Source organism: Chelonoidis abingdonii, chromosome 9 (genome assembly GCF_003597395.2).
Source record: "Chelonoidis abingdonii isolate Lonesome George chromosome 9, CheloAbing_2.0, whole genome shotgun sequence".
Classification (NCBI taxonomy): Eukaryota; Metazoa; Chordata; order Testudines; family Testudinidae; genus Chelonoidis; species Chelonoidis abingdonii.
In genome coordinates, this window is record NC_133777.1 from 58,607,695 (window position 1) to 58,632,929 (window position 25,235).

Consider the following 25,235-nt stretch of genomic DNA (forward strand, 5'->3'; position numbering starts at 1 on the left):
GTTGAAAAAAGCTGTGCTAACAGACATGCTACTCCAATAAAGACCGTTATTAGTTCCAGTTAGATCTCATTGTGTTCACCTGTACAACCACCTAATACTTCTGTTTCTTTCAGTGTTTCTTATTTTTGAATTAAATTTTTGTGCCTCAGCCTTTGAGTGTAATCGTTTGATTTTAAGTCTTCCAACCTATCCATTTGTCGTAATTTGATCTTATATAGCTTACAAGTGTCTTAAGAATGGTATGGTATGGCAAATAATGACCTATTTGTTTTCTTTGCTTTGAGGCTCAGTTTCTTCCTGCTTTATCAGGACAGTCCCATTTTATGGTATGCTCTAATATTTCTCCCTCTGTTATTCCACGTAATGTCATTATGTGTTCAGATGTAGCCAGTCATGCATGTTTAGTACTCAGCTTTGCCTAAATGTTCCCTAATGTTTCACAATAAATCCTTTAGTTCTTCAGGCAGTCCTGGTCAGACTAGGACAGTGGTATAATGGGAGGTCTGCCCCTGAGGCTGCTCCAAGTATGGACTTTTTACTTTCCTTAATATGGAGTTCCACAGCAAGCCTTTGTTACAGTACATTCATTATTATGCAGGCAACAACTCAAGACATTTGCATGGAAGTAAAAACCATACAAAAATGGTGAGAAAGGAAGTTCTCATATACTGAAGGTTTTTCCCAGATTCAGTGGTACAATGGATTTGTGCTGTAAAGATTTAACCTCAAGGTACCTCAGGGTAATAATAGTGGAAGGCAAAGTGAAACATCAAAGATAAGCATCCAATACATGGTCCCAACACCACTGCTTTTGACTGTTTCATGGTGTTTTGATAGTAGTTCAGTTTTCATCAGCATGAAGCACACATACTCCTGCTTCAGAAGCTACTTTTCAATTCACTCACATTTTTTGTTGTAGAACAATCAACATGAAGGTGTTTGAAAATTTCCTTTCATATTCCAAACTCTTTTTTTGTGGTTCAGTCACTTAGGCTGCTATCATCATGGGAGAAAATTCTAATACCATGCACGTATTATGTTCTCTAAGCTGGATTTACACTTTGAGTGCAAAATAAATCAAAGTGTTTTCTTATGTACACAAATAAACAATTCTAGTTGTAATTTGCATGAATTCTCTTAGTTGTAGAGAAAATGACAAATGCTGTGGGTATAGCATTTCAAACAATCCACTATTTTAATTAAGACACTGAATTCTGTATATAGCTGGAGCTTTATAAAATATTTAATCCTTTCATACTGAGGTTGTGATGTTCCCAAACACATCCATTGTTAGGATGCAAGTAAACAGCTTATGCCAAAGAATTATTGTGAAAATGAAGAGCTTATAAACTAGAAGGCAAAAGAAAAACAACTTTTATGAAAAAACGGACTTCAGATGATCAGTCTAACATTTTATTTATTGCATACAAAAGGATTTGTTCTGACAATGGAATTTTATATGAAAAGTAATTTGATGCATACTGTTGCGACTTATCTTGAAAGATGCTGCAGAAAACTTAAGGCAATGCATCTAAGCAAGTAAAGCACAGTAAGTGGTGGAAATTTTCAAAAACCCATTCATTTTCCTTTCCCTAAATTATATCAGGTCACAACTTTCTGGAATAGGAGTAGGCTGCAGGTTTATTAGCCCCTGCACTAGCACATAGCAGGAACTGAGATTCCTTGCACATAACTGTTAAAACATCACTTTACAATATGTTATGTATACATTTAAAAGCAAGACAGTATCAGTAGCAGTTATAAAATAGATCAGGTCATTGGCCACTAAAATACCTCTAAGTACCAGACACCGAAATCTGGTGCATTTAAAAAAAAAAAAAAAAGTCTGTGCTGCTTTGTCCCTGGAAGGTATGCTAAAGTGGACTCATTGTGCACCCTTGGTCTCAATTATTTCCATGTCTCTACGTACCTATGATGTAACACTAAAAAAGTGAGTGTCCTCACACTTTCAAGCATCAGTTGGGGTGCACCCATGGAAAGCTACCTCCCTCCTTTTTTCTTCATATGCATTGAAGAATGGAAAAGGGTTCCTGTTTGGTCCTGCTAGTTAATTTTATCCACTACAGCTTCAATCACAGGTCCTTATAGCTACACACTCTAAGAAGCTTCAGTTTAAAACCATGACAGTTTGGAGAAGCCAAATCACACATTACCTTTCTCCCTAATCCCCCTCATCCCACCAAATTAAACACAAAATGATTCAAGTAATCAAATTAAGTTTACTTTTAACAATGCAAGTAAGCTTTAAAATGTCCATTAATCACAACTGTTACGACAAAACTTCTCCCTGCTTAATGCCTTAGTGCCAGAGGTATTAAGTCTATTGCCAGCAATGGACATTGCATTGGAAAATGCTACTCCTGACATGAAAGGATTGGGGGGGGGGGGGGAAGAAGTGGGGGGGCACAGAAGCTGCTTTTAACTAGACAGACAGGCATCAAATTAGATAAGGTCACAGTTATAAATGGATCACAATTTGTTAGGTGTAAACAAAACATTTTGATTTGTGTTTTACTGTAAACTGTTTTACACTGAACTGATTATGAAAGACACAAGGGAAACTGAAGATATTTATTATTCAATCCACTTACAAAGCAGGTGGTTTAATGCAAGCTTATTGACATGTTCATATATGATCCCATAGGAACATCTCTTCCAGGTTGTGACAGTAATACTGTCTTGATGTTCTTAAGCCTCTCTTCAACACATTTTAAATAAACTATACTATACTGTGTGTCAAAGTATTTTGATAAGGAACTTGTCCCAAAGTGGATTAAACTTCCTCCAAAGGAGAAACGTTAGTACATTAATTTAATTCTATATACTATATTATGCAGCAAATCTTTTAACTATAGAAAATATTTTCAATCAGTGATGGACTGTTGGTAATTTATAAAGAGGGAATCTATGATCAAAGCAAAACAAGGTAATCACATCTGTGTCAGTTTCTACAGAGATTTACAGATTTTTAAGTTACTAGTGACAAAACAAGTGACAGGTGAATTTAGCTGACTTTATTAATTTTAAAACTAATAAAAATCCCATGAGAGATTTGGGATCTTTAAAAGTTCTAAGAATGCATGGATCCTGCCTTAAGAACTGCAATTCTAGGTTCTGATTGAATGGCTTTACAAAACCAATGTGCGCAGGTAATGTGACATACTTAGCAGAAGACTGAACAAAATTCTACATATATTTTGTTTCCCTAAAATGCATTCAATCTGCAAGTATCTACAATCCAGCTAATTGAAATCAATATTTAGTGTTCATTAGAGCTGTTTCATAGCAACAAATATTAAGTTAGGGATTCAAATTTCTAGACATTGTAAGAAAATGATAAATACAATCTGATCAGCAGTCTAAATGTTTAATATTGACATTCAAATATATCTGTATTGTGCTGAAAGTTTAAAAACATAAAAATTTGATCAGACAACACTCTGGTGAGGAGTATACCAGCTGTATCAGTCAGACTGAATATAGTTTTTAGTCTGTTCCCAGTATTAAGGATGGTATTTGACTCAGAACTGATATTGTAAATATACAGCAGCCGTTTTTTCCTAATTAAGGAATGTCTTAATATACAATATTATCCTTTTCTAGATGATCTTTATACATTAAACTAAAATACATGATTGATTAAATTAAGAAATCCAAAGTTAGTAATGAGTGAAATCATATTCTCAAAGCTTGATACTATGTTTGGGAGGAAGAGGAACCACACACAATTCTACTTACTAAAGCAGCTAATCTTGCCTGCAAGTTTGGGGTCACAAAGCCCATAATATGTGCAAACAAATGCAATACAAGGAACCATGCAAAATACAGTAAAATGAACTAAAAGAAAAAATGTAAAACCTAAAAAAGCTTTATAAATACACTGAAACTCAACTGTCTACATAAACTGTAGATCTAGCATTAGTTGTACCATATAGCAGAGATAGCACTCTAGGATCAATGCTTCCAAATCTGCGCAGGTAAGTCATGCCATCTTTGGTAGACTGCAGTACCAGGAAGGATGGAAGGGAGTGAAAAGGAGGACAAGAGTTCTGGAAAATGGTGTCAACTTTCACTTGGCAGCTGAGCTTCAATGTCCACTCTGCAAATGGGGCACTTCTTGTTAGTAATCAACCACTGATCTACACACACTTGGTGGAAAAGGTGCATACATGGAAGGCGCCTATTAGCAGAAAAGAAAGGAGTTAATTTTTAATATAGTATTTACAATGTTATTAGTCTTTCTTGCTGCTGAAATCTATTTTATATATAAAAATTGGCACCAGCCAAAAATAAAAGAACAAAGGGATATAGCTCATTATATTAAATGTCAGTAAGATAAAAAGGATAGAACATTTTTATGCAGCATACTATGGGACAGACTATGCTCTGTTACAGTGCTGTAAATCTGCTGCATCTTCAGTAGAGTTACTCCAGACTTGCATTAGCAAAGAGGAATTGGGCAGTATAGAATTAACCCAAGGAATCCATTGTTCAAGATAGTGAGGGAAACAGCATAGTAAGATTTTTAAAAGGAAACTAATAGCATCTGCAATTATCATATCTATCTTTTATTAGTGTTATCAGTCATGGCTCAAGACATGAGCTTGACTGACAACTGACCTGCCATTTGCCTCCTCACCAGTTGTGTGGTCCTGGACAATCAGCTCAGTGCATTAAGAGGACTTTCACCATCCACTGGACCAACAACATTGGCTATTGTTGGAGGTAGGATATACGATCTGATGTGCCAATGCCCCCTAAAAGCTTTTCATACGATTATAATTTGTTATTACAGAAGTCAATATAGAAATTGAGAATTATTGCTGATAACTGACAGTAAGACAGATCTCCCTTGTTTAAATGCATTTCTAAATATATCAAGGGAGTGCTTTTATTACTCCTGGGGGGATTCTGCGTGACTGCACATAAGCAGAAAATGTGCCTCCTCCCACCAGAATTCCTGTGCTTCCCTGCAGAAATGGCACAGAAGCCACATGGGAGGACAACCATAGGTAGTTTTTTTGAGGCGGACTGCCTCTCTCCAAACAGAGGTGAGGCATGTGGAGGGGGCACATGGAGTTACGTGCTACTGCCCTTCCCACCCCGTCATTTCTGATTTCTGCAACAAGCACAGAACAGCCTAGCTGAAGGAGGCTGCATCTGGCTCCTCTGACTGAACACAGCCTCCTGGGTCCTAGTGCCAGTCGTGCTCCCCTTCTGTGTGCTGGGAGACTTCCTGTTTTCTGTGCAACAGTGAGTGCTGAAAATGAGGAAAGGAGGGAAGAATAAGGCAGGGGGAGGGGAATGTGGGAATGAGGATGGAGAAGAAAAGGGGATAGGGGAATTGTGGTGATCTCCCGCCTCAATGCAGCCAGTGGCCTGTGCTCCCCACTGCCACGCTGGAACCACATTTATTGACAATAAAATGTGCAGAAGTTTAAAATAGCGTATGCATCATTTTTAATTATTTGGTGCAGAATTCCCTCAGGAGTATTTTATGCTGCAAAATTTAGAAGTAAACTTTTTTTTTCCTGGGTGCTAATCTAAAGGTGTTCTGGCACTGGATTTTGATTTTTTATTAGGTACTAGTAGTGTTTATTTACCTGACATCTTCACCTTCCTCTAATATAGACAAACATATGGTACACTTTTCCTCTGTGTCTTCCTCTGTTCCTTCCTCCCCATCTTGTTTGCAGTGCAGTTTCCTCTGTGAGAACCAATCAGTTGTTACCTTATTAGTAGAGATGACATTATTGACAAACTGAGTAGAATCTGTTTTTATGCATATTCAACATTTCATTTCTAGGAAAACATCTGATTGACAAATTACATCTTACATTTTAAAAAGTAAATCTTCAACTTTCTTGCTTCTAACTACTAGATATCAAAGATTAAAACAGTTAAAATGAGTATAAATATAAGAGCATAAACAGTTAATAAAGACTGGAATCATAGAATATCAGGGTTGGAAAGGACCTCAGGAGGTCATTTAGTCCAACCCCCCGCTCAAAGCAGGGCCAATCCCCAGACAAATTTTTACCCCAGTTCCCTATGGCCCAACCCATCCATCACAACTCCCTATCCCTAGACCCAGAAATGGGAAATTCTGAGTGTAGCAAATGTGGCAGCAAATGTGGCAGGACAGCCCAAAAAAAATAAAATAAAATAAAGTATAGGTGTCTGTTAGTTTAGAAGATATTTAGGACTGTGAAGTTAAGATTTTTTTGTCTCTAAGCATATGAATATCTTCATTTCATGCATGAACAAACATTTCAAGCAAAACCCATACTGATGGTTGAATTATTCTCATGTAAAGTCTGGTACCTTAAACCTTTACTTATTAAAGACCACCACCCATATTACTGACAGGGTCTTGTACATAATGTAGTCTCCAATGGCCTAAATTGCCTCATACTTGTGGATTATTTTTAAATTGCCACATAACTACTCCAGAATCAAAGCTCTGTTTTTAAAAAGTCATCTATTCCTTAGACTAATGGAAGCCTTCAAAGTTTGAACAGAGTAATGGAAAAAAGCCTTTACTCACCTTGCGTAACTGTTGTTCTTCGAGATGTGCTGCTCATGTCCATTCCATTCCGGGGTGTACGCGTGCCATGTGCACGGTTACTGGAGATTTTCCCTTTGCTGTACCCGTAGAGCCAGCTCTGGTGATCCCAAGAGACCCGTGCTCATGCACCAATATATAGGGCGCCACCAGCCCTGCACTCTCTCAGTTCTTCTTGCTGTCAACTCTGACAGCGGGGATGGAGGGCAGGTCATGGAATGGATATGAGCAATACATCTCAAAGAACAACAGTTATGGAAGATGAGTAACCCTTCTTTCTTCTCTGAGAGCTCGCTCATGTCTATTCCATTCTGGGTGACTCAAGCATAAAAACCTGAAGGTGGGCAAGGAGTTCAAAGTCGGGGGAGGGTCCCAGACATGGTAAAGTCCTGCTGCTATCTGTCTCTGTGGGGAGGGAGAGTGGCCCGACATGGGTCGCAACTCACTTGTGCCTCCCGTGGGCACTGGGGAGCGCACTCTCTTTACCCGGTGTCAGCAGGGCATTGTGCGTTGACTCAAAAGTACTCGGTGCAGAGTCCAATCTACTTGGCTCAGAGGCCAACCTGAGTGTTGCTTCCATAAGTAGGGCTTTAAGCCTGATGCCCTCGTCCTTCTGTGTCCTCAGTCTAAACCCACAACAAATCTTGCACCATTCTTTAACGTGCACTTCCTCAAGACACCTAAGCAGCTGGAGTGGGGATCACTTACTGCATGGGTTTGCCACAGTCCATGCACGCTTTAAACCCCGAGGACCAGGGCATGCCCTGACCACAGAGCAACATCCCTAAAGAGGGCTATCCAACTACTAAAAAAAAGCATAACTAAGTAACTACTGAATATAACTATTTACAAGAATACAGTTCAATTAAACACTAGGCAAGGGTTTTCACAAAGGAAAGAAAGGCTGTTCTGACAACCATCACAGGTGGTAAGAAGGGTGGTAAGAAGGGTGGCGCCCTATATACCAGTGCATGAGCGCAGACCTCCAGAGCTAGCCTTACGGGTATCACTAAAGGAAAATTTCTGGCAACCATGTACACAGCACAAGCACACCCCAGAATGGAACTGACATGAGCAAGCACTTGAAGAACAATGATGTCTGCTGAAGTCTGTCAACAGTTTGTTACAACTCTTAAGATGAAATATATCTATTATTCTCCACAGTGTGAGCACTGAAACCAATGACAATTTAAAATGTCACCATTAATTATTTCATTGCTTGATATTATTGCTGAAATGATCAGCTATGTGATTACTCACTGTTGTTCAAGATAGTGATAGATACTCTGAAACGGTGCAGTTAGATGCTATCCAGGGTCAGTAGGATGGGACCAAAATTGCCACCTTTCTGTCTTTGCCCAAGAGGAGGCATTAAAGAGAAGATGCATCCCCTCGACAGTAACAAAAGATCTCAATTGACTTGTGACTACCCATCCTACCTACCTGTCCCCCTTTGCCTCAAACACCTTCCTGGATGCAAAAAGTCTAAAATGTCCTCTACCCAGCTGCCTAAACTTTGACCTTTTCTCCCCTACAACCGAGTTACTTTGTCAGCACCGAACTCTGCAGTACACTTTAAAATTTAGAAGCAGAATAAAATTAATTGAAGATAAAAATAAAAGGAATGCTGTACTGATGGAACTGGACAGGAGATACAGAGGGAAGAGAGAACTGAGAAGGAGGCAGTGTTGCATAGGTCAGGGGCTCCTGCCGAATACTTCAGGTCTAATGTCACACAGGACTGATTGATCTAAATAGACTACTGAAAGATTTAAAGAGTATAAATTTGACTACAAATCCATCTAGTTTTCCTTCAGAATTTTAGGTTATATAGCCAAGGGCTGCAATTGGACTAAAAGGCATACTCTAAAAGGTATGGGCTTTTTTCCTTTACATTTGTGTTACAGTGTTCCACATAAAACATAGCAGGACACTGTTTCCTACATATCTACAATGATGTATGGGTCATTCCTTGCTCTAAATGCAAAGAAATGATAACTATTGCTCAGATGTATGGATATGTTTATAAGTCGCCTTTTCATTAAGTGGTCTAACCTTTCCTTAAAAAAATAAATCAAGCTCCGCCCATATCTTTAATTCCAAATTCCTCAGAATACAAAAAGAACTAATTTAATTTAATTTTTCTTACTTGTTTTAAGATTATACTTGCTCCTCATTCAGATGTTAGCCAAAAACTGGGATGGAGAAAAGTCCATAACAAAGGTAAAAAGTCTGGGTGTCATTTTCAAAATAGCAGTAACTTTCTGAGATAAATTTTTCTTACAAAACTTTATATTAGGAGTATATAGAAGACAGGTGGTAATATCTAGTATATCTGCAAAAGTAAATATACAAATATAGAGAAATCCTCACCTTTTTGTATTTGTGTGGATATGTGCACCTTTCAATAGTTCCCTGGGAGGCTCCACGATTAACATTGCCTAATCGCTCTTCCAAGTGAATCAATTCCTGAAGTCAAAGGATAACCAAGGTAAGAACTATGCTAAATAGTTGTTAGTTTTATTCTATCCACAGAATGATATACCAGACAACACCATTAGTTCTCCCACTTATTCACTCTCAGATAATTTACCTCAGAGTGGCAGGATTACAATTAAATCTACGATGTGCAAGAAAAGTTGGGGCTTTCTGAAAAAAGATACACAGCAGTTTTTGTCGCTTTAACAGATAGGAAAATATTGTTTTATGCCTAAAAACGGGCAACTGTTTTTATAATCTAGAAATGACTGGTTGGTATGTTCATAAATATTCGTGTGTCTAGTGAGGAAAATATAATTAAAATGGTATTCAAATATATTTGCTTTCTAACAGTCATTAAGGCTTGAAAGAAAAAAGATAGCTTATGAGGAACATACAGTGACTGATTTCTTATTCTCCAGCAATACAAAATTTATTATTAGAACCATGAGCTCTCACTGAAGGTTGTTTTTTTTCAGTGGACTAGTTCATTAACTCTCTGCATCTGATACCATATTTACAGCTTCAGTTCCTGTACTACATGATAAATTGAGGACAGCACTGTCAAAGTTGCCAAGTTTCACTGCCATGAGGTGGATCTCAGTTCTTTAGAGGCACCAGTACCTTTCACCACTGTCTTGGAATGTATGACATCCTATTTATCGTAACAGCTAGATGTAGTATCAGTTAATAGCCACCTAATGCTACCTTGTCCAGGAAAAAAAGGCATCTTTTATTGACTAACTTTTTTCAGATACAATCACTCACTTTTAGTATCCATTCTGCTCCTAGTCTCTGATAACAGCCAAAAGTCATTCTAAAAGAAGGGCGTTTTCTATGCATTTATTTCTTTTATATCCATATGCAGGGCTAATCCTGCAGCGTACCCTCCCCTCATTCCCTCAACACATTTTGGCATACATCTATGTTTATTCTATTACAAACCTCAAAATTGCCCCTGAAAGGGCCTCTGAATGATGTTCCATCCAATCCCGATGAAATGTAACGGATGTGAGGGTAGCCCGCCATGTCTGGAACCTATTCAAATAGCAGACGTAAGTTAAACCTATTCAGAACAGTTTCGGTATTTTACTGTTCATGTTGCAAAACATAAGATCCTTTTGCTTTTATTAAAGTCACTCAGTCTCAACTTGAACTATCACATACAATTCCAACTAATAGTACTGAAACACCACACTGAGCTTCCTTATTGTAGTGCTCTCTAATATAACCAGAACCAAGAACCCTTATGGGAGACTAGATGCTCTTCTATTATGGTTCTCTCCATCTTCTGCATAATGTATCAAATACTTTAAACCTTGCTAATTCTCTTACTATCTCAACCTGATCTGTATAAACACTCAAATATTTTCGGATTTTGGTAAACCCAACACCTTAAACTGATGTGTTAAATCACTATCAAACCTGCTGTAGTCTCTCAAACATTAAACTTTTGATATTACATAAGAATCAAGATAAACACTTACTCCATAACAGTAGTCAATATTCTTATCTTACCCAAGCAACCTAATATATTTTTGAATACTTAAAATTTACAAAGGCAAATCCAAGCTATAACACCCAAAGTTTAGGTAAGCCTTTAAAATGCGATCCTAATAACCTAAACTGTAAGCTCCTTGGAGCAGGGATTATATGAATGTTTAGACAGTGCCTAGCACACTGGAGGCCAATCCCAACTAGTCTCCTTAAGTACTACAGTACTGTACTATGTATGAATAACAGTCCTGACCTTATTTTGAAAGCACATCTGTAACGTTTTTTATAAAAACTGTTCTTGTCATGGCTTGTTATTAAGAGGATAACAATTGTTCATCTCACCTTAAAAAGTGAGCAGCCAAGCTAAAATGAAAACTGAGTCAAGCCCCCAAAATGTGCAATATCCACCCAAAGACCTTGAGGAGTAGTAAGCACAGAAATTATGTTTAACTTGATGGAGGGGAAAGCAGTATTTCCAAAAGTCAGCTAGCACCTTCCTGACTACTGTAAGTAATGGCTCAGAATAATGCATCCTGAGATGTCTTCAGCAAATCAGAAGTGCAAGATGATACCATGGAGAATTTAAACTTTCACTTTTGTGCTGAATACTTCCATGTCCTTTTTGTTTTTATTACTGAGAGGTACATTTAAGCAAGGTTTAACAAAGATTTCATTCCATCATTTCTGTTCAAACTTATAAAATATGTAATGTGACTAAGTGGAACTAATCAAATTCACCTTTAAGATAGTTTTGGCATGGACAATATGCCATGACAAATCGGTAAGCTGTCTCTTTCTATCCACAATGATTCAAAAATATTTTGTTGTATGGACTGCATGAAGAAAAGCTTTATGGATAGGTGGGGCCCTACCAAATTCATAGCCATGAACAACACATTACGGACCATGAAATCTGGTCTCCCCCTGTGAAATCTGTTTTTTGGTGTGCTTTTACTCTGTACTATACCAATTTCAGAGGGGAGACTAGATTTTCTCAAATTGCGGGTCCTGACCCAAAAGGGAGTTGCAGGGGAGTTGCAAGGTTATTTTAGAGGGAATTATAGTATTCGTACCCTTACTTCTGAGCTGCTTTCAGAGCTGGATGGCTGGAGAGCAGCGGCTGTTGCTGGGCACCCAGTTTTCAAGGCAGCGTCCCACCAGGAGCAGCACAGAAGTAAGGGTGGCAGTACCATACCATGCCGCCCTTACTTCTGTGCTGCTGCTGGCAGCAGCTCTGCCTTCAGAGCTGGGCTCCCGGCCAGCAGCCACCACCCTCCAGCTGCCCAGCTCTGAAGGCAGTGCAGAAATAAGAGTAGCAGTACCGCAACCCCCCCTACAGTAACACCACACACACTCACACCACCACCCCACAACTCCTTTTTGGATCAGGACCCCTACAATTATACCGTGATCAGACTTAAATAGCTGAAATCATGAAATTTACTATTTTAAAAATCCCATGACCGTGAAATTGACCAAAATGGACCATGAATTTGGCAGGGCTCCACCGATAGGACTGCCAAGGTAGATATCTTTCCACTATTTAATTTAATATTACTTTAGTTTAACTAATAGTAACCTTAAATGCTTTGGCAGCAGCAACAATGATTTTATTTGTACCAGTTCACTGTGAAAATATATTTTTTGTTCAAATATTTTACAGTGTGCTTATGAAGTAATGAGATAAGAGTTGTTGCCAATGCAAAACACACACACACACACACACTCACTCACACTCGTACATGGTATATTGGAGTATTTACTATAGATTGACAGGAATCCCAGTGCCAGGCTTAGCACAGAAGGAGAGTTCTCTGTAAGTATGCAACTGAACAGGAATCTCAGACTAGCAAATATTTGAATACTAATATAAAGGTAACAAAAGTGCATGTCCCCATCCTCAATTCTTATTAACAAGATGACTCAAAAGGCTAGGAGGCAAGACTCTTGAGTGGATCAGTCTAACTGTACACAGCTAAATTGTTATGCAACATTCATGATGGATCGTTTACAAAGGGTTACTCACCAGTAAACGTAACTCAGTATAATTGCCAGTATAAAGCTAGATTTGTTCAATCTGCATACATCTACCTGCAGAACTGATCCCTCCCTCCCTCCCTCCCTCTCAAAAAAGCAGCATCTTTTGGAGACCCACATGTATTTCCCACACAGATCTAATAGTTTGAACATGACAATATAAAGAGTTTGGCTGTGACTTAAGAGGGCAAGTTTGGTGGGAGGGATGTCTATGAACAATTATTTGGAAAGACAGTAGTTAGTGGTAATCTGGGTTATTCCTCTTCCTTTTACACGTATGGAGGCTTCTTGGTTGTTTTTTTTTTTTAAATAACCTCTCTAGCTTCCACTTGATGACATTACATTATGAGCTGTTCTGAGAACCAATTGCTTCTCTAACTCCCCAGCGTCTTGTCTCCACTAAAAGAAAAAGGGAGGAGAGTAGGCCATAGCGGAACCTCCTATCTTCCAGGCAGGAGCTCTTTCCATTGTCAATTTTTCCTCCTCCTTCTCCCTCACTTTGGTGTCCACCCGCCCGCTTCCATTTGAAAAGAGGAATCTACAGCAACACAATATTTGATGAGAAAACACAGCAGTGGAGCTGGCCCCGTGAAAAGCAGAGGGGGTGTATGTGTGTAGGGGGGTACAGCAACATGACAGGCAAGCCTAAAGCTGCTAGGGGTGGGAATTCAGCACCAGAAACTGGCATTTTGGAAGCAGTAAGCCAGAGGTCTCCTAAGTGTTTTGTTCTGCCTGAAGTAAAATATGGTGTCCAGGATTGTCACCAAGAGGCTGATAAATTAGGGGAGCAGAAAAACCCAGAAGGCAGGAAGCCTCACCAATTGCAGACTGACACAGTAACTAGGTATTTCTGCCTACGTGTTCCAGGAATGGCCATAGCTGGTTCTTGCTGTGATTTGTATCTTGAACCCCTGACTCCTTGATGGTTCTATCAGCTGCCCTCTAAGGGCAACTCTGACTCTTCAGGCTTTGAAACTGAAACCTATTAAAAAAATTCCAACACAATAACCTACTCAATGGCTCAGTTACCCTTTATTTGTTATCAGCTGCCATTATCTGAAGGCACCCTGAGGGTTCTGTGCACTGACTTTGTTCTCCTTGCGGCTCCCTCAGATGTGGGTTTCTGCACGATGGCCTTTTTCCATCTGCCATTTTCCACCACACTGTCCATGGGCTTTGCCTTAATGAGTCATCAGAGCAGTCTCGTTCATACTACCAGCCTGCTGGTGAACCCTCTGTTACCTTGGCACCCTCAAGTGTGTGCGCGCGCCAGCATAGGCTAGTCCAGTCCACTATTTTAGCACTGCTTTTTGCAGAATGCAGCACAGAATGATCTAGCCAAGACTGCTCACCTCTCAATGCAAAGAGACCTTCCATTTTCTGTTTGGCTTCCCTTAGGTCGATGTGGTCTAACTCTGCCTGATTTTTCAACCATACCCACCTGCATGTGCCAAGAGACCACCACAACAGCTAGAATCTGCAGAAAAAGGGGCAAGTATGCTTTTCTGTTTCCAGTTCCCCTTTAAGCATGCCGAATTGGCCTAGCCTACCATTTTATTGAACCTGACAGCAGCTTTCATCCAATGGACGTTGCTGAGTGTCTAGATGCTCACGCCTTCAGTCTGCCAGCATCAATGGACAATTTGAATAGCTACGATTCTGCCAACTGTTAGCATTAAGGGAGGACAGTGCCCCATATTGTACAACTGGGTAACCACTTCATCAAGGATTTAAATCTCAGAATTTTTACATAAGCAAGGAGCTTCAAGCTTAAGTGCTTTGACCCAGCTCTGTTCTTACTATCCTCTCCATCTCCTGTATTTACTTATATGTATGATTAATATTAGCATTCCACTCTCTTCAAGGGGCAGCAGCAGCTGCAAAACTGTAGCCAAGCAATCAGTTTTTCAGACAGAGTAGCCCAGTAAATTGGGGGTTGTTCTATCGTTGCTGAGGTGGTTAGTAGAGCTGGCTGGAAATGTCCTGATGAGAGTTTCACTGGAAAATGGCAGTTCATTGAACTCAAGCTGTCTCATGGAAGTGAGTTCGATCTGATGAAGTTTTATCTGGTGGGCTGCTAGGGATGCCAGACTTCCACGGTTTGTATAGCTTTGGAGCCGCTGCATCATGGAGTATGGAAGCCCTAAAACCAGTTCAAGCTGGGGCTCAAGGGTTTCCAGGATTCCTGCTCCAGATCCAAGAGGTCCTGGGACAGGTTTCCTGAACATCTAAGGTTTAGGAGCTTTATAACATATTCTGTCTACATCTAGCCCTTGTTACAGCACCTTTCCAATTCCTTAAGTCCCGAGACACTCTTGGGAGACAAACAGAATGATACATTTTTCAGTTGATCTCTTATTTTAAAGATATGGAGGAGTTCCCCATACCTTCTGTTAAAGTGTTTTTTCCTGGTGGCAATTAGACTGTCTGGGAGAGTTAGTAAATTTAGAGGGTCTTATCCATCTGTAATCCTGTGTACATTTTTTTCCAGCTTAGGCGATTCTCAGGCTTTCAGTACAGTTTTATGCCCCCAAAGTTAAATTGGTTCAAGTGAAAACTGTATCTGTGTTCTAAGCCCTTGCATAATTAGGACAATCAGCTGCACATTTTAAATGGGGAGGGATAGCTCAGTGGTTTGAGCATTGGCCTGCTAAACCCAGCATTGTGAGTTCAGTCCTTCAGGGGGCCACTTAGGGATCTGGGGCAAAATCATTCGTCCTGCTAGTAAAGGCAAGGGGCTGGACTTGACCTTTCGGGGTCCCTTCCAGCTCTATGAGAGAGGTATGTGTCAAATTATTAAAATATGATTCAAACATTCAAATTGTTTATGACAAACTACTCCTTGAAGAAAATTAAATTTAGGATTAGACTGCTGACTAAAGGGGCGTGAAGAGCATCCATATTCACTGTTTCCAGCTAGATATAGTCAGCAGTTCGCCAGGCTTACAAATTGTTCATAAAAGATCCCTCCTTTGAAGGCTCACTCAATCAGGCAGGTGGTCATTAGATGGGAAAACAGCACAGTGCTTCATTAAGGTAGTTTCATCATATTGCTACCTGGACTTCAGTGCATTCTTATTGTATCACTAAATTAAAATAAATGTTTGTCTGAAGAAACTCTAAGAAATAAGATTCTGCATTTCCTCTCTCAATTTGCCTTAATTAAAACCCCTTCATATGGCAGAGGGAGGAAGGAAGAACTAAAAAACAACACAACCCCCGCCCCCCGATGCTCAGATAAGAGCTGTTTTTCCTTTTGGTTCAGTTTTCTTGATTTCTAAGTTCCCCTTCCATTTGTGGAAATTTGTTTTACTGCTGCCTTCTTCCCAGCTGTAATGGATCATATACTGTCATGTGTCCATGAGGGTCAAAAGTATAATTTACTTATCTATCAGTAATTTCCCCCCCTTTTCTGATGTAGGCCTGGTGCTCTTTGAAACCCCTACCCAGGGAGACACCTAGTTTGCATGTATTCTAGCTGGAAGGGAAATCTCAGTCCTTCTGTCATAGTTACATGATGAGCTGAATTTTAGTCCCCCTTTTTGTCCTTCTTGAGAGCATCCCTCAGGCAATGCATAAAGTGGTCTGAAAAACAGTGAGAGGAGCAGCAGCTTTGGTATGATAGTTCTTAAAGCGTGCTTCTCAGCAACCAGCTTGATTTTAAAAGAATAAATCTGCTGGGTCTGTAACCCTTCCTCCCCAGCTTCACACCACTTTAATCACTGCCTTCAGGTGACAGGCCTGGCTTCCTTCATCTCTCTTAAGGGTGGAACCATGTGGTTCAACCACTCTGGGATTAGCTTTCAGAGTCAGTACAGAAGCTACCAATCTACTGAAGCTACATCAGCCTAGAAGATGAAGCCAATGTCCAGTTGGAGACTTGGTAGCAGAGATAACCCTCAAAAGACTGAGACAACGGCCAAAAAAACTAATGGCTTGAAAAGTTCCTACAAAGACAGTGGTTCTGAATACCCTTATAGCACAGAGAAAACTTCTAGAACAGAGGTTCTCTAACTATAGTCTGCAGACCACAATGGTCTGTGAACTCCACTGAGGTGGTCTGTGGATAGTTCCCTCTAAGGTGTGCGCCTGGGCAGCTGCACACAAGAGAATGTAGGGCCACCCACCTAATTAGTGGAGCTGCGCAGGTGTGGTTCCACTAATTAGGTGCCTGGACCTTGGAGAAGACACATGTAAGGAGAGGTGGTGGCCTTTGGGGGATACGGGGTAGGTGGGCAGGGGCAGTGAGGTGAGAAGAGGGGGTGGGAAGAATCTGGGATGTGCAGGGCTGTAGCGGCCAAAGAAAGAGGTGACTTTCCCCAGCTCCAGGGCTGTGGCTGCCGGGGAGAAACCCCCCTCCTTCCCAGCCCCAGCTCGGGAGTTGCTGCAGTGGGGTAGAGAAGACATATCCATCACATTAGAAAGATAAGACTACTGCTATTAAAATGAGATGTGTACTTTTATTTGTAGAACCAAAAAACAAGTATTTTTTATATAGCGCTTTTATGCAAAGCGCTTTACAATAGTTACCTAGCAGTACAAATAACATTTGGAAAGATCATTAAGTGGTCCGCCAAGACCCTCAGCAATTTTCAACTGTTTAGCAGGGGGAAAAAAAAGTTTGAGAACCACTGTTCTAGAATTTGAGCCTGAGGCGCTACATTGCCTACCCCTCTACCAGCAGATATGTTCTTCCATCTCTTCTGAGGACAGACGTGCCTCTGCAAAGCCTTATAGATGAAAGAGCCCTGGAAAGGGCATCTTATCACCATTCCAAATGGTGCAGAGTCCAAACCCTGAATCCAGGTCTCAGAGCTTAGAAGCAGATGAACCCCAAGAGAAAGTGCAAGTTCCACTGAGATTCAACAAAGAGAAAGAATCAGAAAAGTAGGGGTAATAGGGGAGAGCAGAATCTCCCAAGAACTGCTGCTGCTGGCTGGGGGAAAAGAGTTACTAAACAGAGCGCCAGTAGTCACTAAGGCTGTGTCTACACTGGCAACTGAACACCAAAACTTTTTTCTTTCAGTGGTGTTAAAAAACCAAAACCCTGGAAGACAAAAGTTTTGCTGCAACAAGTGCCAGTGTGAACAGGTCATTGTTGGCAGAAGCACTTTCAAGCTGACAACGCAAACGCGTTGACAAACAGCAGCTACACTGCGTGACTTTTAGCAGCATGGCTGTGGTGACACAGCCCTGTCACTAAAAGCTGAGTAGTGCAGACATAGCCTCAAATGATCCTGTATCCCTCTCTAGCAGTAAATGACCAGATAGATCCATGATGTCTCCTATTACTCAAATCTGGAGAGTGCGTAGCCAGGGGCATGGGGTGGAGAGGAATGTAGATGACTCAAGGCTTTTGAAGCCAGTCTTCAGTCATATTGGCATCTCAAAGCTGCTCTGCACTTCTGCCTTAGGAACTTCAAAACAGAGTTTGTATCAAGTGGGTGCTTGGACTGGGGACATGAGAAACTGAATATGTAAGGCCAGTTCCAATAGAAAAGCCTTCAACTGGTTCTCACCCTTTCCTTGATTGGCACGTAAATGCATACAAATAAAGCAGGCCCAGGGAGGGTAGGGAAGGTCCCTCTCAAAGGCACTTGACCAAGATGGAAGACAGCTTGTCTCTGTATAAGAGGCACGTTATTTGAATCCTGACTCCTTCAATGCCATCAGAGCCTAACAGTTGGTGTGGAACTAACCAGGACTGCAGATACTACTCAGAATGAGTTGTACCACTGGAGGCAGTTTCTTTTAAATTCTGTGGGGGTATGCACCCCCAGAGAATTAACTTTGACAAATATCATCCTGATTATTTTCGGAAAGTTGGTATGAGACACTACCACTTGAAGAAGAACCAGAACTTCTGTAATTGTTAACACCACTAAACAAAACATGTAAAAAGCTCCTCAGGGTAAATACAGAAGACCCAAACTTTGAAGTTCTTTATCACAGTAGATTAACGGAAACTAGGTGGGCTCAAGGCCACAGTGCATATATTCTCAAATCTGAATGTCCAGATCCACTAGCAAGCATGCATGTAGTCCCAACAAAGACTGCTTTTAGAGAGAGTTTCTGCTTTCCATATAGAATATCCTGCTGTTGATTGATTTATCTCATTAGACTGACCTCACACATGGTAAACCAACCCCATTCTTTCACGTATTTATACCTATCCTGTATTTTTCACTTCATGCATCTGATGAAATGGGTTCTAGCCCAGGAAATCTTATGCCCAAATAAATTTGTTAGTCTCCAAGGTGTGACAAGGACTCTGTTGTTTTTGCTTTTAGAGAGAGTTTCTGCTTTCCATATAGAACATACCTACATACTACACATGGGGATCCGTATTCGCAATTCTTTAAGGAGAAATAAAAAGTTGATTTCAGGCCAAAAAATAAATAATGTACTTTGACTGAGTTCTTTTTGTGAAAATCAACCAGCTCTATTGCACATTCAGAACAGGCTGTCATCTAATGTATCATAGCATACCATTAAGTGATTATGTTGGCAACTACAGACTATTGAGGGAAAACAGCAATATCTTTCAAGAGCAGCATAATTCCAAAAGCAACTTGATAATTTCTATCAAGGCTGGAGTCTGATGGAAGGATCAGTGGCCTTCGAGCCCATTGCCATGCAGTGACGTTTAGTGCATGCAGAAGTACAGTCTTAAAGCATATTATGACCAAAATACATAAACAGAGAGCTAAAATACAGTTTGAAAAATCTACTCCCACAGCTTCTCTCTCTCATCCTCTTTTCTGCATGCTAGTCTCTCCCATATCCATACATTCCTGAGCCTGCTTTTATTTATATATTATAAATTATGTACTTTATTTGAGCAGGGCCATTGCAAATTTGAGCAAAGAACAGTGATTCCATAATCATAATTTCTGCTGTTTCCTGTAGAATCTTAGTGTTATTTTAAAAATTCCTAGTTAACCTTTTCCAATGCAAAAATTACTTTTGTCTCTGCCCCACCACATATCATTGAGATGAACGGGAACTTCAAAGCCAATCTGAATAAATTTAAAATGTTTATTTGCAGCCAATATAAATTTTCCCTTATACTCATTTTTCACCCTCCTCCCTGACTCCCATTTTGCCAAGATTGCCTTGTTGAACTAAGATTTGCTCCTGTTATAAAGAGATGAAGGATTCCACCACCCTTCATTTTTGACATGTTTTGCTTGCCTTTCCCAATCTTCCATTCCTTATTGCTCTTATAATATGGCGACCATAGAATTTATTCATTGAAATCTCTACAAAGTGCTTATAAAATTCTTTAAGTGTTTGCACAAAACTGAAAATATGAAACAACATCTGAATAATTAATCAGTTGATTTGCTGAAGTCCCTACCCCAGTGAAGTCTCAAACCTTTCCCAGAGTGGATGTTCAAGGAAAGGTCAGGCCCCATTGCACAAACTGAAGATCAAATGCTACGTAGCTCTGTCTCTACATGTGGGGGAGTCAGTTCCAGAGTTAAAAATTCTCCACTGAACAACATTACTGCCAAACACCCCTCAAAAATGTAGACCACATCTATATTAGAAAAAAATAGGTGTCCTATCCTGATGCAGAGAGTGTGTTTTTCATTTGTGTTAGCTCAAGAGAGTTTGCTTTTCAATTGTGTTAAAACTCCCTCAATCCAAAAATGCCTCTACATCTTTCTAACAAAAGGTGGGAAAACCCCTTTTCTTTCGCTAGATGTCTGCACCCAGACACCTACCACTACCATCTTTTTGTCTGGATTGGAATTTCAGCCCCCATCCAAAACCGAATGTAGATTAGACACAACGAAGAGTATATCACCTGGACCCAATTAAAGTTTTAGAGTTGACCGTTGTCAGAATTCTCCTGGCACTGCAGCCCAAACCACTCCACTATTTCCCCCTCAATGGCCTCAGATTAAACAGAAGGGTTGTAGAAACAAAACTTGTAGAACCCCACAAGAGAGATCTATAGGCAGAATAGCAGCAATCCAATGCTCTGAGATAGTGGCAACTAGGCCGACTCACCACTTGAACATAATCCCTGCTAGAGCAGACAGGAGTGTCCAAACCCCCACTCCCCTCCAACTTCATGGTCAATGATACCATGCATCACTGTGGTTCATTATATGCACTGAATTCAAAGCATGGTTGCCTGACCAGGGCTCTAGCCTTCTCCCTTCACATTCATCTGTCACAGGTCATCCTAACACTTCTGAGATTTAAAAACTTCATCCATGATGTTAACTTTACCAAGTAGTCTCCTATCTGCAGCACGGTTCAAAGGACCCAAAACATCTCAGACCATCATGTATGTTTGTTTTTTTTACAGCAGTGCTGCTTAACCCTGACCCACCAAAAGGTGACAGAAGGAGCACAGCTGATTAAACTAGTGCACAAGTATGCACTTTAAGGCAGGCTGCAAGCACTTAGTACATCACATTAGGACCCTCAAAAAATACAAGCAATTAACATCTTATATCCCTTACTAAACCCTTCAACCCCATAAACTGTCCTACTAGAATTAGATCACAAAAAACCCACACACTTTTCTGCAATTAACCCCTGGCACCTTTTCCTTTAACTGCTTCTATAAGCTGATGGATGAAAGGTCATCTATGTGGAGAAAGATCTTGCACCTTTTCTTTGTAGGTTCAGCAAGTATCTTTTACAAGCCTCAGGAGTGGAAACTACAGTGAAAGATTTATATAGTGCTGCTAAAGGTGGTGGAAATACTAGGTCATCTGACATTTTAGCTGGAGCCATAGACCTACGGGGTTTCACCTGTGTATGTAAATGAATATACAATAAGTTTATAAAATCTGTTAAAATTATGTGTAAAATGTAGCATGTGATGAAATGCTGAGGAGCTCTGGAATTCTAAAGGGTTAGGATGAGAGTTAAAGTTTACCAGACCTCTCCCACCGCTCTCCAAAATGTGTTAGTTATAAGCTGGAATAAAGATGCATAAAGAACATGAATCTTATTCCCTTTGATGCCTGAATAGGTTACTGGACTATTACAATAGACCTACACATTAGGAATCTATGCGCTGAAAGTAACTGAAGTTATTCATGCATGTTACCTATGATCTAGTATAAAAAAAGAGGAGGAAAATATAATTGTTTTATCCTATGGAAGATAATTAACTTAATTTAAAAATTACATGATAAAAAGATTTAGGATTTGTATACCTCAGGAGTGGCCAAACGTGGCTTGTGAGCTGCAGGTATCTCTTTTACAGTTAAAGTAAGGTTCACAGAGCCCACCCCCAATTCTCTGCCTATCAGACTGGGTGGGAGCACAGGAGGCAGCTCAGGGCTTCTGCCCTGCAGCACACTGGTGGGATTAAGTGCTTCTGCTCTGCAGGGAGTAGGGTCTTGGGGCTTCAGCCCTGTGAGGCGTGCTTGCCAGGGCTTTGGGCTTCAGCAGGAGCAGGACTGAAGCCCCTATCCCCACCACTCCACTGCAAGACTGAAGCCCCAAGCCCTGTCAGGAGCGCTCTGGCTCTCGAACTTCTGAAGATTGTCTCATGCAGCTCACAGGATCACTAAATTTGGCCATCCCAGTATAAATGACCCATGCAACACAGATTAAAAACAAATAAATAATTACACACTTACACACACACACACACACTCACTTGAATAGACTCTGCAGTAACCAGTACATTGCTGACCATATTAAAATATGGAATTATACATACTGCTCAAAAAATTAGGTTGCACTATTGACAGAGCCATCTGTTACTTTCATACATTCCAACAAGTAACTGGTTCACCTCTCAGTATAGTAACTGTGCATCAGTGCAATAGGAATCTTGATATGTCATCAAAGTACTGGAAGATTTTACCATGTTAGTTAACCAGCAAAGCCTTAAGCAGTGTAAGAACAAGTTATAAATGGGAAGAACTATTATTCCAAAAATCTGCAAGTTCACTACTCACCCCTAGACTTTATTTTTTGATATACAGCAAGGGTGCCTAGGATACCCACTTTTAGATGATAAAAAAATCGAATCAATAAGTAAACAGATGTTTTAATTTAGCAAAACAAGGGAAATTTATGCTCCAACTTCAATTTATGCTCCAATTTTTACCTCCCCATGCCACTGTTCTTATGCAACAGAAATGTGCTGTATCTCCATTTTAATGATGTCTCTTAATAAGAAATAGTTCACTTCGCACCCAAAGTTATCATGAAATATTGTATAGCCAAATGAAGAAGTTACTCACCTTGTGCAGTAACAATAGTTCTTCGAGATGTGTCCCCCATGGGTGCTCCCCTGTAGGTGTGTCTTTGTCCCTGCACTGCTGATGGGAGAACTTTGGTAGCAATCTTTCCCGCCTGTGCATGCGCTGCTCCCTGCCTGCCACAAGGCTAACCAGCATGCACAGGCACTCCCTCCTCAGTTCCTTCTCTACCGCAGAGTCAACTATTAGAACTCCGAAGTACAGAGGAACAAGGTAGGTCGTTAAGTACCCATAGGAACACATATCTCGAAGAACCATCGTTACTGAACAAGGTGAGTGACAACTTCGAGTAGTGTCCCTATGGGTGCTCCATGTAGGTGACACCCAGGCAGTGCCCACCACTGGAGGTTGGGACTTCAAAGTAGAGTCTGATATGGATGATAGTACTGTGGCACTGAATTTGGCATCTGCAACAGAATCCTCCAGGATGGCACAGTATTCTGCAAAGGTGTGTGCAGATGTCCAGGTAGCTGCTCTGCAGATTTCCAATATAGGGATACCCTTGGAGAAAGCAATGGACAAGGAAACTGACCTCATAGAATGCGTGCGTACTGAAGATGGGGGTGTTGCATTACACAACTGGTAAAAGAGTTTAATACAGTCCAAGACCCACTTAGAGAGCCTCTGAGCTAAAATCGCTGTACCTTTTGATTTATCGACAATGGAGAGGAAGAGTCTCAGAGAGTTTCTGAAGGCTTTTGTCCTCTCCAAATAGAAGGTCAAGGCTTTCCTCATGTCGAACGTATGGAAGATGGCTTCTCTATTATCCTGCTGAGGTTTGGGATAAAAGGCTGGAAGATGAATACGTGGATTTATGTGAAATGCAGAAGTCACCCTGGGAGTGAACTTTGGATTTGGTCTAAGTCTGACTTCATCATGGAAGAACACAGTGAAAGGGGGATGTGCCAATAGAGTCGCTATTTCCCCAATCCTTCTAGCAGAGGTGCTGGCGATGAGGAACGCCTTCTTCATAGAAAGGTGAGTTAAGGAACAAGTGGCCATGGGTTCAAATGGTAGCCTAGTCAGACCTTTAAATACTAGGTTGAAATCCTATTGAGGCATGGGAACTCTGGGTTGTGGGAAGGTTTGCTATGCCTTTGAGAAACCTCTTTGTAGTCGGGTGGAAGAAGATTGAGTATCCTTCTACCTGCCGATGGAAGGTTGAAAGTGCTGCTAGATGAACCTTCAGTGAACTGATAGAGAGTCCTGAATTCTTAAGAGTCAACAGGATCACAGGTAGGATGGATGTATTAGGGGTGACATCTTTGGGCTGGCACTAGATCTGGATTCTCTTCTATTTTTGTAGATAGATACAGCGAGTAGCTCCTTTCCTACTGTGCAACAACACAGTATTGTTACCTGTACTGTACCTTCTCAGAGCAAGATGTCTCTATGTGCTGGAACCATGAAGGAGACACGCTTTGAGCCACAGAATCCGCAGATTGGGATGGAGAGTGCATCTCTCATTCTGCGACAGACAGTAAGGAGTGATTGGAAGAGCCACTGGTGTACAGTGGCAGCTGTGACAGGTAAGGGTACCACATCTCTCTGAGCCAGACAGGAGCAATCAGTATGATGTTTGCTCTCTCTCTTTTCACTTTCAACAGAACTTTCAATATTAGAAGGAATGGGGGAAAGGCATAAAGAAGGCCCTGTCCCATTGAAGGAGGAGGGAGTCTCCCATGGAGCAGTACTGTGGACATTTCTTGTTCTGGTAATGAACAGGTCTACTATAGATGTCCCGTAGTGTCATAATGTGTCATCAAATCTATCTCCCATTACTGATAGTGTGGGAATTTGCAGCTGAGACTGTCTGCCGTCATGTTCTATATTCCTGATAAGTAGGCCGCTGATATTAAGATATTGTGGGAGATGAACCAGTTCCACAGTTTTAATGCTTCTATGCACAGGGAATAAGACCTGGGGCCTCCCTGATTGTTTATGTAATACATGGAGGCCATATTGTCCATCATGACTCTTACATGCATGTCTTTGATCAGTGGGGGGAAGTGAGCGCACCTGTTTCTGATCACTCTGAGTTTGAGCAGGCTGATGTGAAGACATGTCTTGGCTGGAGATATTTGCCCTGTATTGTGCAACCACTGAGATGCACACCCCAGCTCTGAGGGATGCATCGGTGGTCAGGAGTAGAGATGGGGAACTGAACAAACAAGACTGAACAAACAAGATTCTCATACAGACGTTTACTGGGTCCTTCTACCAGTCCAAGAATTGCTTGCCCCTGGTGGGCATCGATAGTCATTTATGTAAGTCTCTGTTCAGCCTCTAAATCAAACCAAACCATGCCTGGAGGTGTCTCATGTAGAGTCTGCATATGCAATAACCGATGTGCCCAAAGCTGTGCGCCCCAGGAGCTGGAGGCAATGTTTAGC

General features: G+C 40.8%; 1 protein-coding gene across 4 annotated transcripts in view; it reads right to left on the bottom strand.

Moving 5' to 3' along the window:
* Positions 1 to 1,399: 1,399 nt before the first annotated feature.
* RNF111 (ring finger protein 111) overlaps positions 1,400 to 25,235 on the bottom strand; it is a 91,906-nt gene continuing 68,070 nt past the window's right edge. Inside the window, exons 11-14 of one of the 4 annotated variants that reach the window (XM_032783611.2) lie at positions 10,010 to 10,102; positions 8,960 to 9,055; positions 5,625 to 5,728; positions 1,400 to 4,201 (exon numbers count right to left, since the gene is read on the bottom strand). In XM_032783611.2, coding sequence (XP_032639502.1) covers positions 4,084 to 4,201; positions 5,625 to 5,728; positions 8,960 to 9,055; positions 10,010 to 10,102 — 411 coding nt within the window. In that variant the 3' untranslated portion in view covers positions 1,400 to 4,083. Of the gene's footprint in view, positions 4,202 to 5,624; positions 5,753 to 8,959; positions 9,056 to 10,009; positions 10,103 to 25,235 lie in introns of all 4 variants that reach the window. The other 3 variants (XM_032783609.2, XM_075069583.1, XM_032783614.2) reach the window with 3 other exon arrangements.